At 37.5% G+C, this 14,232-nt stretch overlaps 1 protein-coding gene across 9 annotated transcripts in view; it reads left to right on the forward strand.

Moving 5' to 3' along the window:
* The window catches only part of LOC126273088 (aldehyde dehydrogenase, dimeric NADP-preferring), a 308,800-nt gene that overhangs the window by 245,221 nt on the left and 49,347 nt on the right, over nt 1-14,232 (forward strand). For all 9 annotated transcript variants that reach the window (XM_049976507.1, XM_049976508.1, XM_049976506.1 and 6 more), the window contains exons 3-5: nt 11,686-11,829; nt 12,193-12,288; nt 12,414-12,635. In XM_049976507.1, the coding sequence (XP_049832464.1) occupies nt 11,686-11,829; nt 12,193-12,288; nt 12,414-12,635 (462 nt within the window). The remainder of the gene's footprint in view (nt 1-11,685; nt 11,830-12,192; nt 12,289-12,413; nt 12,636-14,232) is intronic.

Consider the following 14,232-nt stretch of genomic DNA (forward strand, 5'->3'; position numbering starts at 1 on the left):
TAGGGTGTGCCCTGGAAAAAAAAGTAGTATTTCAGTTAGACTTTTAGATAGAAAGACATACATGCAGAAAAGATTGTTACTTTGCAATTTACGGGAAATGTATGTTATCTATAAAAATATAAATGGTCCAGAAATAGGGTTCTCAAAGTTTTGTGAACTTAGATCGAAATGTCTACATCTACATCTACATTTATACTCCGCAAGCCACCCAACGGTGTTTGGTGAAGGGCACTTTAAGTGCCACTGTCATTACCTCCCTTTCCTTTTCCAGTCGCATATGGTTCGCGGGAAGAACGACTCTCTGAAAGCCTCTGTGCGCGCTCTAATCTCTCTAATTTGACATTCGTGATCTCTTCGGTAGGTATAAATAGGGGGAAGCAATATATTCAATACCTCATCCAGAAACTCACCCTCTCGAAACCTGGCGAGCAAGGAACACCGCGATGCAGTGCCCTTTCTTGCAGAGTCTGCCACTTGAGTTTGCTAAACATCTCCGTAACGCTATCACGGTTAGCAAATAACCCTGTGACGAAATGCGCCGCTCTTCTTTGGATCTTCTCTATCTCCTCCGTCAACCCGATCTGGTACAGATCCCACACTGATGAGCAATACTCAAGTATAGGTCGAACAGGTGTTTTGTAAGCCACCTCCTTTGTTGATGTGTGTAAAAGTAGGATCAGCTGGAATGCATGCAGTTCACTTCTTTGCAATTCACCAAGCTGTTAAGCTTATGCTTAGTGGAGCTGGTATACGTGAAAATTGTAAGGAGATTCTCAGCAAGGCAGTTTGAACTCTAAACAGTGCATGCTACATCACTGTGAAAGGTGTCCTGGGCCAAAAGCTATAGCATCTGAAATTGCCAGCTATTTCCTAGATCATGAGCCACAGGAAGTTATTGTGTTTAAGCAATGGATACATACCAATCTGGCCACACTGGACACGAAGCAAATGGTAGTGGATGAATTTATTGAAAATGCTTTCATCTTAAAGGCCTTAAATGTCATCTGAAAGACGAAGAGCTTGTTGTCCTAATGGATTTTGCAGAAAATTATTCTTTTATCATTCAGGATGCTGTGCAAGGCTTCCACTGGGACAATAGTCAAGCAACAATTCATCCATTTGTTATCTACTTTCGTCAAAATGAGAAAGTAGAATCTTTAAGTTTTTGCATTATCAGTGATTGTGGCATGACACTATTACAGTTCACGTTTTTATCAAGGAGCTCATCAAATATATAAAAGCACGGTTTGCGCAGATATCCCACATTCATTATTTCAGTGATGGCTCCAGTGCTCAATATAAATATTTCAAGAATTTCCTAAATTTGTGCTATCATAAGAGTGATTTTGGAATGACAGCCCAATGGAATTTTTGCTACTCTTCACGGGAAATCACCTTGTGGTGGGATTGGAGGAACAACAAAGCGGTTAGCAGCAAGAGCAAGCTTGCAACGGCCACTTAATGGACAAATTCTTACTCCCCTAGATCTGTTTCACTTCTTCTCTGAAAACATTAATGGAATTAAATCTGTTTTCGTCAGTAAAGATGACATTGAAAAAAATATTGTGTCAAAAGAGGAGAGGTTTAAACTTGGACAAAGTGTAGCAGGCACTAGAAAAAATCATCACTTTTTACCTATTGATGAAACAACAATTCAGGTCAGCAGAGTTTCAAATGATTGTTCATCTTTTCTAGCTAAAATGGGTCACAGTAATGAAGGAGGCATATTAATGTCTGCTCTCCAACCAGGACAATATTTTACATGCATCTATGAAAACATGTGGTGGACTGGGAACATCTGTGAGACCTCCACAGAGCAAAGGGATGCATTAATAAACTTTATGCACCCATGTAGTGCAGCAAATTCATTTTATTGGCCACCAAGAAGTGACAAGTGCTGGGTTCCGGAACACCACATTATTGCAGTTATTCCAGCTCCATCAGTAAATTCATCTGGCCGGCAATACACCATTCCTCTTGATATTCACCAGAAAATTAATGTAGCATATCAAAAATTGGAATAGGTTAGAGGAAACAATCTAAGGAACCCAAGAGTACCTTCTAATTATAGGGCACTTATATAATTTTACTATCAGGCTTGGGAACCTGTGTAAAGAAACCCTTATCAGGCTTGGCATCCTGTGGTGATGAAACCCACCCGTGGCTGTTGTTGCTAAGCTATCGGGCGTGGCCCCTATGGCAATGGGAATGCTGGTTTTCTCAGGTGAAATGAAACTAACAGTGGTTAAGTCACCATGGGCCATAGCAACTCACATATACACTTTTTTTTTTCCATCAGTAAGCTGGTGTTCATTAAACAGGCGGCTAATAATTAGATGATTATGCAAATAAATTTTACGATTTACATTCATTCTTAATAATAATTGTGTGTGTGTGTGTGTGTGTGTGTGTGTGTGTGTGTGTGTGTGTGTGTGTGTGTGTGTGTGTGAGAGAGAGAGAGATAGAGAGAGAGAGAGAGAGAGAGAGAGGGAGGGAGAGAGAGGGGGGGGGGACAATTAAGAAATAACATTGTTTCTATTTTTATTCTTTTGCTATTCAGACTTAAGCTAGGTCCTATTCATCAGGACTTCGTATTTCACTTATCTTAGACATTAATAAACATGTATAAGGCAAAATAAAAGATTTAAGGTATAATTTGAGATCCAGAAAAATGTGTTCAAACTTCCAATGCGCCTCTTTGATGATGCTACTTTTTAGGGCCTTATATGTTTGGATTGCAAAACCAAATCCACTTTTCTAGATAGTTTACAATATGCTCTTTCTAATGGCCATAGTTTAGAAGAGTTTGGAGAAAACACTTTTTTGAAAAAATTGACTAAAAATACCCATTTTTAACATTTTTTGAAAAATCGTCAACTTCACCCTAGATTTGTGAAATAATGGAAAGCAATAGGAGAATGAAATTTTATATTCTAAGCCCTTGTGTTGGTGAGTTATGGTGTGCACAGTTTCATGTACAATCCACAATTACTTTTGGAGATATAAGAAACTAAAGCTAGCATTTGTTTTAAACAGCTATTTTTTCGCCCAACTTTGCTTCAAATTATCTATATGAAAATTGCTTAGAAATCCTTTTCTTAATATTTTACTTTAAAGGGCTCTAAAAGTTGTATAAGATGGCCAAGTTTTATTTCTTTCATACCAATACTTACAGAGATATCTCAAAGTTGATGAAAATTCAAGGACACACTATAGAAAGCTGTGCTATGGGCTTAAACAAGTGACTATATCTCTGCAAGTATCAAATTTTTGAAACTGAAACTTTACCAGTGTTCATTGAGGACATGTGTGAATGTTCATACAAAATTTCATCAAAATCCATGAAGGTGATGTGGGAGCCTCCAGACCACTTGGCACGGAATGACCCTATACTGTGTCAGTTTTTTTCTAGGGCCATAACTGCCTAATTTTCCTCACATGCTTTCTTAACAAATCTGATATTGCTTCTGTGCATATCTTTCTCATAACACTCTTTTTATTGTCTTTTTTGACAGTTAAATGAAAGTACTTATTGAGCTGTCCATAGAATTTGCACATTTGCCTGTCTTCTGTACTTACAGTATCCTCTCTAGCTTTAATAGTAACCTTTATTTTGTTCAGTGTCTCGGAGCATTTTGTTGAATTAATTTGATATTAATTTGCCACTATCCTACACCCGTGTGCCCCTTTCTCTTTAACTATTCAAATTTTTAAGCAATGCACTACAATTGGTTGAAAGTTACGAAAACAACTCTTCGATTCATTGGTGAGTAATGTTAACCACTGCCTTGGTAGCCATAAACTATAAGTTACTTCTGACTGATACTAAATAGTGAGCACTTCAGGGACATCATTAATTCCTCATTGGATTCAAGTTTAGCAGATCTTGATCATTAGTCAATATTGCCACTAGTCCCCAGTTGTGAAACTTGTGCAAAGATGGAACACTGAGTTTTCAAAACCTGTGAACATGAGTTAACTGTTTCTAAAATAAAGGAAAGTACTTACCTTTAGCAGACTGATGTGTGGCTTGGAGACTCGTGAAACAGAATGTAGTATTAATTAGCTTTTGAGCCCTGGCTCTATTTCTATCAGCAAGGACACACATTTATGCACTCAACCGCACAGACACCCAAATGCACACTACCATAACCTTGGTGAAATGTTATTAGAGAGCTGATGCTTGGGTTGATGGATATGGAGGGGGTAGGAAAGGACACATGAGGCTGGAGTGGGAAAGACAGATGACCCAGTGGCTGCTCAACAAAACTAAATGAGTTCTGAGGGGGAGGAACAGAAAGAAATGTTTGTCTTAAGGTGAGATGTCTGTTGTTGAGTTGAGTAGGAGCAAGAGTCCAGCATTTCTTAGCAGCCAGTCTTTCAGTTGTGTCATCCCAGTTGATTTATAATTACTTAGATGCATAAACTTGTACCTAAGTTGAAATGTAGGCAACTAGTTTTCCTCTGGATCTCCATGAACCACAGGTATCAAATATGTGTTCCAATTTCCTGTCCAGTTAGTTCTCCTGAACTTGGTTACACTGATATGGAGGGCTGGTACCCAGAAGGAAGCCAGCAATGTGTAAGGTAATTGGAGTAGACAGAACACTGTACAAGAAGTTGGTGCTGTTTGAATACAGACGCAACATATCCAGGATTAAGTGTACAATACCACAAGCAGGATTTACCACTTTGTTCTCTCTCTCTCTCTCTCTCTCTCTCTCTCTCTCTCTCTCTCTCTCACACACACACACACACACACACACACACACACACACACACACACCAAAATCCTCCAGACTGTTCCTAGGTGATAGGATTGCCGTACAGTTAGACAGGCGGCTTAGCTCTGTGGGGGTTCAAATCTGTGGAATGGGAGGAAACTTGGCTACATGTTCATTGAGGTATTAACAGTGTGGTGAATAATTAGGGAGAGTAGGAAAGGAATTTGACAGAGGCTCCCATTTCATCATTTTATTTATTTCATTTTACCTTAAAAAAGTTACATTGTAACATTGTGGACAAGACACTATTAAATAAATAATAATGGAATATTTGGATTTGTGGAAAACATAATATTGCAAATAGTTATCCTTGTTTCCTCATCTGTTAGAGCAGTGGTTCCCAAATTGTGTGCCCAGGTGCTCTGGGAAATGATGGCTGTGCGTCAGGGCCACCACAAAATATTCCAATATTACACACCATCTGCAACAGGAAAGGATACTGAGAGGAAGAATGAAAATCCATTGACATATATTTGCAATCGGGTGTAAGGTAGATCATGTGAAGTGTTGTGGTAAGACATTGGACTCGTAATCCAGAAGGTGACAGCTCAAAACGGAAGGAAGACAGAAGGAAATTGACTGTATCATTTAAAAAAAGAGTTAGGCAGTTATTTCCGATAAGTAATTAAGGGAAACAACTGAAAACTAAAATCGGAATGGCTGAATGTGGATTTGAACCAACGTTCTCCAGAGTACGAATTCATTGTTTTACCACTGCACCACACTGAGTGAGGTCTCCACATGACTATCCCAATTTAGATTTTCTGTGATGTCCCTAAATCACTTAAGATTAATTTGAAGGTAGTCCCTTTGAAAGGGCACAGATTTCCTCCCCATCCTTCGCTGTATGGCGTGCATGGTGGGACGATTGAGTGTTTGAGGGGGGCATCAAAATAAAACAGTTAGTTATCCAATTGACTTACTAATATTTGTCTCCCTAGTTGATCCTCTATTTACTATATAAATTTACAAGAAACAGTGTATTTTGTCTTACACACTGTCCTCAGAATTATGTAATTTTTTATAGCAATTATTTGTAAATCTATCCTCACTATTTATTGAAAAGTGGAGATAATACTGTTTTAGAAGTTTTTGTTGCTGTAGTATACCCCCAAAATATACAGATATGTGCAACACCACTAGACATTTCTCACACTCATTCCCTGTATCTCTTTTCTTTTTCCTCGCTTTGCACATTAGGCAATTTCTGGAAGAGTAGTGTGTATTTCACACCACTCGGTGGTATTTAACATGTCATGTCACCTGTTGACAGAGAAGAGGAAACACTAAGAAGAAGCTAAAACTGCTCGGCTTGTCTTACAGCCGGCAATGCAATAACGGACTTGAAACAGCTGTAGAAGCCAATGACTTAAAGAAAACTTTCAATATATTCTCGACAATTGAATACAGAAAGGCTCACCCCGTGGCAGAGGTAGAGATGGACCGCCAGTCTAAGTGTTTGAACAAAGAAGTGAACTGAATAGGAAACAAGAGAGACAGCAGTTTACATTTGACAGATGCAGATGGCATTAGGCCATCTGCACAGTACATCGACTCAGTCGGGGTTTGATCCCTATGACAGCTGCCACAGAAGAGAGAGGAGCAGCTGTTCTCTGTCCTCCAGTACCCCGTAATAACCACACAGGACTTGCCTGCCTCATTCCCTGTTGGTTACCTCAGTGGCTTAGCTACGCAACATGATTCAGTCTAGATGCCAGAAATGGTGGTGTGATGGTGCCATCAGCAGATTTTCCTGGAATGAACTACTGCTGTCCTGAAGGACAGCCTGGGCTGGCATGTAGGCACTGATGACATTATACTGAGAGGATTCTTGAAAGACTTAGTGGAAAACTAAGTTTGGAATAAAATTTTGCAAATGTCCTAAATATATATTGGTCATAGTGTACATCCCCAATCAAAGATTGTGTTCCGTCTGCAATGACCTCATCATTGTGATGAAATATTAAACCCAAATCTTCATTTTGCTTCCTTTTTTGTAAGGTACATTCCATGGAGTTCTAATTGAAGAGAGACTAAGGTGTGAATATTGTCTGAAAATATTAGTAGCACTTTCTATTTCCGAGTAAGTTGAAACACCACCCTGAACCATTCATTCATGCATTGTTGATAAACATCACAATTTCTTGACTGTAAAGTTAAATCAGCTAAATCAACAAAACATACATTTTCTAAGCATTTTGTTAAGAGCAAATAATGCTTTCCAGAATAAATTTTGAATCTGCAGAATAGTGTGCACTGATTTCAAACTTCTTGGCAATGTAGAACTGTGTATTGTACTGTTTACCTGATAACTTTGCCCTTTGCAGGCAAGTGCTCTACCATCTAAACTTCAGAGTTGTAATTCTGCCAGTACCTCATCTCCAACTTTCCAAAATTTATAGAAGTTCTGTCTACCACTCTGGCACACAGTTTTAATTTCTCAGGAAATTTTTTAAAAAATGGCAAATTGACTGTGTTCAAATGTGTGTTTGCTTCAGTGCCATCAGCCGCGGAATTGAGCACATGATGTTGAATTTCAAAATGCAGTTAATTGAAAAATTAGAATCATACATCTCTTCTCCTTTGCATATCATTACTTCAAGGACAAAATACTTATTTTAGATATATACATACTTATATTTGAAAATAATGAATAAAATGTGTTGATGTAAATACTGATGATATTTGAAGATCACTTACCTTATAAAAATAATTCAAGAAATACTTTCAGGCTTATAATATCACTAAATATTCTTTGTTTCAGGACCCATTTAAAGCCAATTCTAAATCTGAATTTATTTCCTTAGGAGAAGAAAATCTCATTGGTTTGTCTCGCAACATTATATTGAAGACACAATTTGGCAGAATGGAATTTACTGTATTTTGGAGTTGAGTAAAAGCTGAATATCCACTGCTCAGTGGCAAGACATATGAACATTAATTCTATTTGCAGGATTGTATTTGTGTGAGGCTGAGCATTTAGTGGTCACTGTTATGAAGAGCAGATATCATGCAACAATTATTGTGGAATAGAAAGTGATGATAGCTATATCAAGTTTGATTCCAAGATTTAAGAGAACAAGGAATAGCTCAGTGGTAAACTGACAGACTACAGATCCAGAGGTCTCAGGTTGGATTCCTCATTGGTCGTAGGATTTTGTCTGGCACTTACCACTTCTTTCACCTCTGACAATATTTGTTAACAAGATATTTACTGATTTGGTCCCTCTATGGTCCCTCTATAATTGGCTGGGTTTGCCAGTTCAAAAGTCAGAGGAGGGCAATGGCGTACCACCTCCAATAAGACCACAGCCAGTAAAGCACTTTGGTGTTCAAACCAAACTTTGGGTTGTTAACAGATTTACTGTTGTGAACAAGGAACTCATCAGTCTCAGTAGTGATAGTAATAATAAATCTGCTCAATAATTTTTTTTAAATTTAAAATATATGATTCAGTTGTTACTGTATCTTTGACCGAACATCTGTCCTGTACCATGTCAGCTTCTCATTTCAACCATATCAAATAGAGCAGTGTTTTGACTTTGAGAGCTGTGGAATTAGTTTGATATAATAAGAGCTTCAAGAACCAAGTTAATGACAGCCTATGGTACAACATAGGAATCTCCAGAAGGCACAGTTCCGTTAGCAGATGCATTCTATCAGGTTTAATAAACCTTCAAGAAAATCATTAGGTGTTCACTGAGTATAAACAAACCGTGAAAAAGACTATTTTAAGTAACTGTGTGTAGATAGCAGGATGAACTTAAATCTTTTGTATGAATCTTATTCAGGGTCTAAAATGTGTGAAATTTGTACCATAAGCTGTACACATTAACCTAAAAAAGGCATACAGTGACGAACTGCAGTTGATCTATGAAAAGGTTGTAACAGCTTCAGGTGACTGCATTTAACCTGATCTTAGGCACCTGACAAAGGATCCATATCTTCTGAAAGTGTTGTCTAGTGGCTAAGTGGAGATAATCAAGAGAAATTATGGGAGAGAGGGTTGAATTGACATATTTGTTGTACAAAGAAATTAAATTTGTTATGTATCACCAAATGTTATAATGCAAACAGTGCAGAGTAAACACAAGAACTTGTGAATTACAAAATGATATTTCATAGTACCCCTGAGAACCAGGGAAAAGAGGATCTGACTTCATTTTGAAAAACTCAGAAGTACAGCAAATCTTTCCTCTTGTGAGAGTTAAGATTGCCTTATATATGGTGAAAAATATAGTCCATGACCAAACAGTATTCACTAAGACATATTGCAACAGCTGAATCCAAAAATCCAAGAGACATTCCCGTGCAACTTTTTAACAAGATGTGATCAGAAAGATATTGCCATGGCTTTAAACGGAAAGCTATAGTGGCTACTCCCTTGAAACCAGGGAAAGATTTCAATGTGGCATTTAGCGATTGTGTAAGAAGTATTCTTTAATGTGTGCTCATCAGATGCATTGTATACAGGGTGAGCCACTAACTACTGCCACCTAGAATAACTCCGAAAATATTATAGGAGCTGAAAAGTTTGTGGGAGGTCAACTTTTTTAAAAAAAATATGTAATGGGATGCTATAGTTTGGTACTTATTTTCTGATAGCGGCTATCGTGACAAATCCAGTGATGTGTAACAGTAAGGTCTTTGAAGGTCAACAAGGTGGCATGAACGGCCTTTTACAGAAGGTGTCTGAAGCGAATGTGAATGATGTATTCCTTTGAAGAACAAGGTGATATGCTTCTCATTTATGGAGAATACCAACAAAAATCAGTGAGAGATGGAGACTTCTACGCTGAAAGATATCCTCAACATACTCATCCTACGCGTCATACATTGAAATGTGTGTATGATAAATTGAGAAAAACAGTGGATCTTTAATGCATCAGAAACACATCTGGCAAAGGAAAGTTACTAATGAGGAAATGGAAATTGGTACTCTTGCCACTGTGATTAGAGATCCTTGTGTTAGTTCGCTTCAAATCACAGGGGAATCTGGCATGAACCAGAGTAGTGTTGTTCATGTTTTGTATCGCCATAAGTATCATTCTTACCATATCAGTCTCCACCAAGAACTAACTGGTACGAGTTGTATGTGTCGCATTGAATTCTGCCGATGGGCTCAACTTCAGATTCAGAGGGACGACACATTTATTAATTTGATTTTATTCATTGACAAGGCTACATTCACGGACCATGGAAATGTTAATTTGTATAATGTGGATTATTGGGCAACTTAAGATCCACTGCTGCGGCAAGTTGCACACCAAAAACTGTGGTCGGTGAATGTATGCTGCGGAATTCTGGAGGACAGAATTATAGGCCCCTATTTCATCGATGGAAATCTTGATAGTAGGAAGTGCACCACATTCCTTCAAGAAACATTAGGTCTGTTATTGGAAGAATTACCTTTAGGAACAGGGAGCAGAATGTGGTATCAAGACAATGGGTGTCTGGCACATTTTTTGCTGATGGCTAGAAATGACTTGCAGAGACATTTCCCAATTCATTGGATTGGATGCGGAGGAGATGTGTCGTGGCCGGCTTCTTTGCCATACTTGACACCTCTGGATTTTTTTCTTGTGGGGTTTCATAAAAGACATTGTTTATAAAGATGTTCCAACTACACCTGAAGATATGTGAGAGAGAATTGTCAGAGCATGTGCTTCAATAAGTGCTGAGGTGATAAGGAATACCACTCAATCCATGATTGCAGCACTACATTGATACCAATGGTCATCACTTCGAACGCCTTCTGTAAATGGATGTTCATGCCACCTTGTTGACCTTCAAAGACCTTACTGTTACACATCACTGGATTCGTCTCTATAGCCACTATCAGAAAATACTAAACTATAGTATCCCATTTAAAAAGCAAAGTTTTCCTTCATATCTCTGAAGCGACGCTACCTAGCAACAAAAAACCAATGTCATATCATGGCCCCCGTTATCCCATGCAACTTTTGTCCCACAAACTTTTCAGCTCCTATCATACTTTCAGAGTTATTCTTGGTGGCAATAGTTAGTGACTCACCCTGTGTATATGTTGTAATGAAGAACCCGTGTAGTTAATTCCAGTGTGGAGTCAGAAGGTATCAGCCTATCCAAATGATGATTACAAAAGTTCTTCATACCTAAAATATATTGTTTGTTATACAGATTGTTAATACTGTTTTGAACAATAATGTAATGCATCAGGTTTTAACTTGGAATGCTGCCAGTGTCTACAGTGTTGTTAAAGTTAAACCTAAATGTGTAACTTACCCATATCAGTTCAGAATTACCACAGTGTGTAAATGTATTCAATGGTGTAATCTCCTTCCCCCTTTCCTCCCTCCCCTCCTGCAGTCGTGTGCCTGTACCATAATCTCCACCCATACCATCCCTCTCCTCCCTCCACCCTTCCCATCCCACTCCCCTAGGTTTTTATTGTTTTAACAGTATGCTGGCCACAATAAAGAGCACTGTTAAATCATCATTAGATGAACTTTTGTGTACCTTCCATTGTAGCAGTTACACCATTTTAAAAGGAACTGACAAGTACCTTGCACCACCACCACCACCACCACCACCACCACCACCACCACCACCACCACCACGACTGCTACTGCTGCTTAATCCACATTATTGCTGCTGCTGCTGCTGCTGCTGGTGGTGGTGGTGGTGGTGGTGATGGTGGCAGTGAAAGATCATTACACTCTAAGGAATTGTATTATACTAAATAGAAAAGTCAGACATTGCCTTTGCCATTTTCAAACCAGTGCTGTGTAATGGAAATAATCTGACAAATTTATGTATTAATTTTTGGAATGGTTCACTGTCTTATTTCTGTGTTTTATCTTCCATTAGTTTAATTAGTGCTTTGAGAAATAGATTAATGTTTCATTATTTCTTGGTGCAGATTGTGCAACGGGCTCGAGATGCCTTTAATAGCGGCCAAACAAAACCAGCAGCATTTCGTGAAAAGCAGTTAAAACAATTGTACAAAATGTATGAAGAGAATGAAGGTGCAATGATTGCAGCTTTAGCGTCAGATCTCCGAAAAGTGAGTAACATATACTGAAATTTATTGTTATTGTAACTGATACTAACTTTCACATTGGTGTGATTTTGTTTAAAGTTACTCCTAATTTCGGAATGCTGTATTAGAAGTAATACATACATAGAGCGAGCAGCAAATAAATATTACCATTTAAATATGACAGAAAGAGAGAATTTATTTGTCAACTTTATTTTTGGTTATTTGTCTCAGTTTTTTTCATTTTAAAACTTTCTCTTGTTCAGCTACAATTAATCAAGTGATTTCTTGAATTTTAGTTGGGTCACTGGATGTAGTAATATGTGAAGCTATTTCTGGCTAGTAAATTGGTTTTACTATTAATACAATCTTATTTTCATTATTTTTCAGTGCAAACAAGAGGCCCTTGTCACAGAAGTAGAGTTTCTAAAATATGACCTAACAAATACATTGATGAATTTGGAAGAATGGATGAAGCCTGATAAGGTATACTGTTATGAATCACTTAACCATATTAAAACAAGATAACCATGATGATATTTTTGTGAAGCAAATATGTGGTGAAGAATTCCTAAAGATCTTACTGGAAATTTATTTTCTTTTGTTGACAGCCAGCGAAAGGATTTGTCAATTTAATGGATGACGTATTAATTTTTAAGGAGCCTTATGGTGTAGTTTTAATTATTGGTGCATGGAATTATCCACTGCAGTTATCTCTGTTGCCAATGGCTGGTGCTATAGCTGCAGGTAACTGTGTTGTGCTGAAACCATCAGAAGTGGCTGTTCGATCTTCGGAACTCATAGCTGAGTTACTTCCAAAGTACTTAGATCAGGTAATGTGTTCCAACTGTTACTGCTATTACTGCTTCTATGTTAACACCTTGACCATTGTTTGGTCTGTTCATTTATATCACATGTCCTGAAGGCCTCATCATTAAAGAGCTTTTTCAGAAATGTGGAATGAGTAAAATTATTTATTAACAAAGTGAAGCAGTGGTAACAAATGGCATTAATAATGAACTATCGTTAAGGTGACACAACTATTTTATTTGAGCTAAATCTGATACAGACAAATTAGTATCAAACAAGCTTCTTCTAAAATTGTATTTAATAGCTGCTGTATATTTCCTACCACTGTGCTGATATACAGGGTGATTATAATTATAGTTAAACTTTCAAACCATTATAGAAATAACACCAGTGGGCAGAACGACATCAAATTTGCAGCGGAATATTATCAGAGAAGGGGGATAACATATGACAGAAGAAAAATAAATAGTTGCAAAAGGTAGCAATAGATGGTGCTGTGAGCATCATAATTTAATAGTGATTGACTACAAATGACAAATGAATCATACAATTCCTGGGGTATATGTTTGAGATTGAACAAACTGTACTACTCAGTGTGCATGGGTGTACAGGTGTGATACTATTAGTTACATAAGCCCTTCCACCACTGCAAGATAATATGACCTTGTGAATTTCCTGTAATATTTTTGAAAATTATCTTTCTGTGTGTATATGAGTGTGAAACAAAATTGTATCTTTACCTAAACAAAAATAAAAGGACTGAATAGCCAGGCAGCTTATCAAAATTCGATCAGCATATAAATATTGCTCAATTGGGTGGTAGCAGTACCATTAGATGTAACACCAGATATTGAATGTATGCCAAGAAGGACAGTGCAAATGATAACTTGTTTGACCCACAGCAATAGTTCATGAAAATGCTGAAAAAACTAACGTGACATATGCTTGGAAGACAAACTATTCCTCAAAAGCTTACTTATGATGTTTCAAGACCAAGTGTCAAATGATGAATCTAGCATTGTACTGAAACTCTCTATGTATTGCTCCCATATGGATGACACAAAGACCAGATCAGACTAATTGCAACATGCACTGAGGCATTTATCATCATCTTCCCACCTCTACACATGAATGGAATGGGGATAAACCATAAAAAATGGTACAGTGGCAAGTTCTGTCTGCTATGCACTTCCTGCTCATTTGTGCAGTATGGATCTATGTGTGGTTTGCACAATATCGATGTGGATATAAAAGTAGATATGAAAGTTTATTCACATCCGTACTTGTATGCTAGAAAAACCTGTTATAGAGTAAACTTCCATGAGATGAGATGCGATGCTTTTGACAAATATCACATGAAATATGTAGACATTCACATATGCTTATAAAGTACCTCAGATTTTCAGTTACATTTTTACCATTTTCATCTAAAAGAAATCTGCCTTTTTACAAAGACAAAAAAAAAAAAAAAAATAGCAATAATGCATAGGAGATGAAATAATTCAAGTGTGTGTTCACTCTCATTGGTTACCACAATTAAATTGAAATTACAGTTCTTTGCTGCTTTTGGCATATAAAAAATGTCACATTCTGGCATTCAGCCCATTCAGTTAAAAAAGA

This window comes from Schistocerca gregaria, chromosome 5 (assembly GCF_023897955.1).
Source record: "Schistocerca gregaria isolate iqSchGreg1 chromosome 5, iqSchGreg1.2, whole genome shotgun sequence".
In the NCBI taxonomy this organism is placed as follows: domain Eukaryota; kingdom Metazoa; phylum Arthropoda; class Insecta; order Orthoptera; family Acrididae; genus Schistocerca; species Schistocerca gregaria.